General features: G+C 43.2%; 1 protein-coding gene across 1 annotated transcript; it reads left to right on the forward strand.

Moving 5' to 3' along the window:
• Positions 1-205: 205 nt before the first annotated feature.
• Positions 206-3,395, forward strand: LOC143935660 (uncharacterized). The gene is made up of 4 exons (XM_077459691.1): positions 206-482; positions 589-751; positions 838-979; positions 1,271-3,395. The coding sequence occupies exons 1-4, from the start codon at positions 257-259 to the stop codon at positions 1,853-1,855; spliced, it is 1,116 nt and encodes a 371-aa protein (XP_077315817.1). The 5' UTR covers positions 206-256; the 3' UTR covers positions 1,856-3,395.
• The last annotated feature ends 258 nt before the right edge of the window (positions 3,396-3,653 follow it).

Here is a 3,653-nt window from a genome sequence, read left to right on the forward strand (position 1 = left end):
TCATTTCTACCGCAGCTAAAAGCACACAATGCTTTCCTATGGCCCCATTCACACACAGCGTTTAGCGGCGATTTCGTTACATGCGGTTCGGTGCGAATAGAAAAAATAGAATTGTATGCGTCCAGGTGCGATGTAGCGCAGCTATAAGCACATAACCGCAGGTAATCGCAGTCTTTTGTGTCAATTGCGGCCAGCAGCGTGAAAGAAGAAAAAAAAAACCCGGAAGCACATCCTATACAGCAGGTGTACCTGGGAAATGACACAGGAAGTTGAGAGGGATGAAAGGGGAGAAGACAGCATGGCGGCAAGAGACATCTCACACGAGGCCATCATCGCACTGGTGCAAGCCCGACCAGAGTTATGGGACTCAGAATGCCCAGGATATGCAGACCGAGTGCTGAAGAGAGCAAAGTGGGAAGAAGTCTACAAATATGTCACACCGAACTGGGACGAGATGTCTGCAACTGAACAGGATAACCGAGGTGAGTGCAAGGTTTGTTGTGTCTATGCAGCAGGGTACACATGCATCCTAGTAAAGATTTTACCCCCTAATGACCAGGCCATTGTATGTTTTTTTATATATTGCAGGAAAGGAGGTTTATACACGTTGGAGGTCCCTGCGCGACCGTTACAAAAAAGAAGTCAACGAAGAGAAGGCTGCGGAGAGAAGCGGAGCACCCTCAACTCGTCGCAGGCCTAACCCCCATGCAGAGGCTTTGTCTTTTTTGAGGCGCACCACTGAGATGCGCACGTAAGTATATCCATTTATTTTACTTAGCGATTTGGCATATTCATGTTCACTTTTTTTTTAAACGTGTAATCTTTATTGTTACCTAGAACTGTGTCAAGTGTCCCTGTGAGAGCAAGCGCAAGGCGCGAAAGTTCGTCGCCATCACCATCAGGAGACGCTGACACCAGTCAAGAAACCACAGAAACAGTGTCATCCCAAGAATATCATCCATCCACTCAAGAACCTGCGGTATGTATTTTAAAAATGTCACAATTTCTGTCCACAAAAGACGTTACATTTTGAAAAGGCAGCTGGTGTTGGCACAAATGTTGTAGAAACAACAACGACTTGTTTTTTGGGCAAGGTGTGACTTGTTCTTCTGGCTTTGGAGGTCTTCAGTGAGATCAGGTTTTTGCAACAAAACAAGTACCTGTGTGTGATCTATTCTAAACAGGTGCTGCAATATTTGTGCAAGCCATCATATGCTGTTCAGTGTGACCTCAGTATCAGATGCATAATCTATATATTATAATATTGCAGGCAAATCCAGATAGGAGAGTCCGGTCTACTACTACCACCCGTCGAACACGTACTCAACAAGAGACACCTTTTGAGGAATATTTCAACCGTATCATTGAAGAAATGAGAAACCAATCACAAAACCAGGCAAAAGATGATGAATTCCTCAACATCTCAGACCCCGATGTTATGTTTTTAAGAATGTTGCTTTGTGTAATCAGGGAGATTCCTGCAGATAAGCGCACTGAGGTCAGGGGTGATATACATGCCTATTTAACGTATATTGTGTCCGCTTGCAAAGAGCAACGCCCATATCCTAAATTTCAGCCATGGGCTATGGGTTTTAATTCACCTAGTGGGTCTTTCAGTAGACCAATGCCCAGTCAGCAGTGCCATGACACAACATCTGCCATTAACCCTTATGTAGGACCCCCACCACTGTATACATCTTACCCGTCTAATCCTGGTTACCAAAGGATGCATGTGCAGCCACACCCAGTGTCTTCACCCTCATCTTCCCATTCAGGATCACCCATAGATGTTGGCAGTGAACCAAGCCATTCTTCCCTGCGTAACCCTAATTATTCAATATATGAAAACTTATAGTATTCCTATGGCAGTGATATGACAGTTGTATTTTTCTTGTTGTGTAATGTTACTTAATGTTTTACCTACACTACTTTAATGTTTTACCTACACGAACTAATGTTTACAACAAACCCCAGATTCCTCCATGTACACTGAACTGTACGCACAGAAGAATCTCCCACTGTCCCAAGCTTATACATGTTGCTACTTGGCCCCACTTGCTCTCACAATACCTGAACTTTCTGATTGGGTGCTAGCATTGTTTAGGTTGAGAGACTTGGCCCAGTGGGAGATTACCCCATCTACACAGTGGAGTGTACATGGCGACATCTTTTGCACTTTCTCCATCTAGCCAAATATTTCAGAACTGTTTACCGCACTCAGTGCCCATCTTTGGCCCCTTTCACACGGGGCGGATCAGTAATGATCTGCCCCGTGATGATCCGCTCGCTCAGCGGGATTGCTCCGTTGTCCCCGCTGAGCCGGCTGCGGACAGGGCGGTCTCCGCACACTGTGCAGGGACCGCCCTGTCAGCTCTCCACTCTCCTCTATGGTGATCGGACGAGCACGGACTGTCTGTCTGTGTCCATCCGATCGGCTCTGCAGACGGATAGAATAGGTTTTTACTCCGTCTGCAGAATCGGACTGTTGCGGAGGCGGACGATATCGGGTGCCACCGCAATTGTCCGATTCTGTAGACGGAGGGAAATCCAATTTTTCTAGCCATCTGCAGAGCGGATTGGATCTACACGGACAGATGGTACGTGCTCTTCCGATCCCCATAGAAGAGAACAGAGAGCTCACAGGGCACAGTGTGCCGGGACAGCCCTGTCTGCCACCGGCTCAGTGGGGACAATGGAACAATCCCTGCCGACCAAGCGGATCTTCACGGGACGGATCATTACTGATCTGCCCTGTGTGAAAGGGGCCTGACAGCACTTCAGGAATACTGTAACCTTTTTTTTTTTTTTACGGGGGGTAGTGGGGGATATTTTGTGGACTCGTTATCTGTTGCACTTGAAATTCAATACTTTAAACTAAAAGGAGATTTTATATATATATATTCCAAAGGAATTAAAAAACATTTTTCTATACTTGCAAGCATTCAATGTTTTTGTAAGGTTGTTCTATTTTTTTTATACACCCTGTGCAGTGCAGGAATACTGTAACCTTTTTTTTTTTGTGGGGTAGTGGGGGATATTTTGTGGACTCGTTATCTGTTGCACTTGAAATTCAATACTTGAAACTAAAAGGAGATTTTATATATATATATTCCAAAGGAATTAAAAAACATTTTTCTATACTTGCAAGCATTCAATGTTTTTGTAAGGTTGTTCTATTTTTTTTATACACCCTGTGCAGTGCAGGAATACTGTAACCTTTTTTTTTTTTTGGGGGGTAGTGGGGGATATTTTGTGTACTCGTTATCTGTTGCACTTGAAATTCAATACTTGAAACTAAAAGGAGATTTTATATATATATATTCCAAAGTAATTAAAAAACATTTTTCTATACTTGCAAGCATTCAATGTTTTTGTAATGTTTTTCAATTTTTTAAATACGCCCTGTGCATTGCAAAAGATAGAAATAAAAACAATTTAAATTGTTGAAAATTGTCGACTACTTTATTTAAGGCAAACGTGAAAACTGACACAAAAACCTGAAATATGTGATGAAAAAAACATGCAACAATGGTTAAAAATTTATACATAGTCCAATTGCCATGGCAGCTGTCCATCTTCACTCAAAAAATAATCAGTGAAATGTTCACGGACTTGTAGGGCCTGATTACTTGGACGAGTGCCAGTAACAGGAC

This window comes from Lithobates pipiens, unplaced genomic scaffold (genome assembly GCF_037356315.1).
Source record: "Lithobates pipiens isolate NorthernLeopardFrog02 unplaced genomic scaffold, aLitPip1_a1.2 Scaffold_28, whole genome shotgun sequence".
In the NCBI taxonomy this organism is placed as follows: domain Eukaryota; kingdom Metazoa; phylum Chordata; class Amphibia; order Anura; family Ranidae; genus Lithobates; species Lithobates pipiens.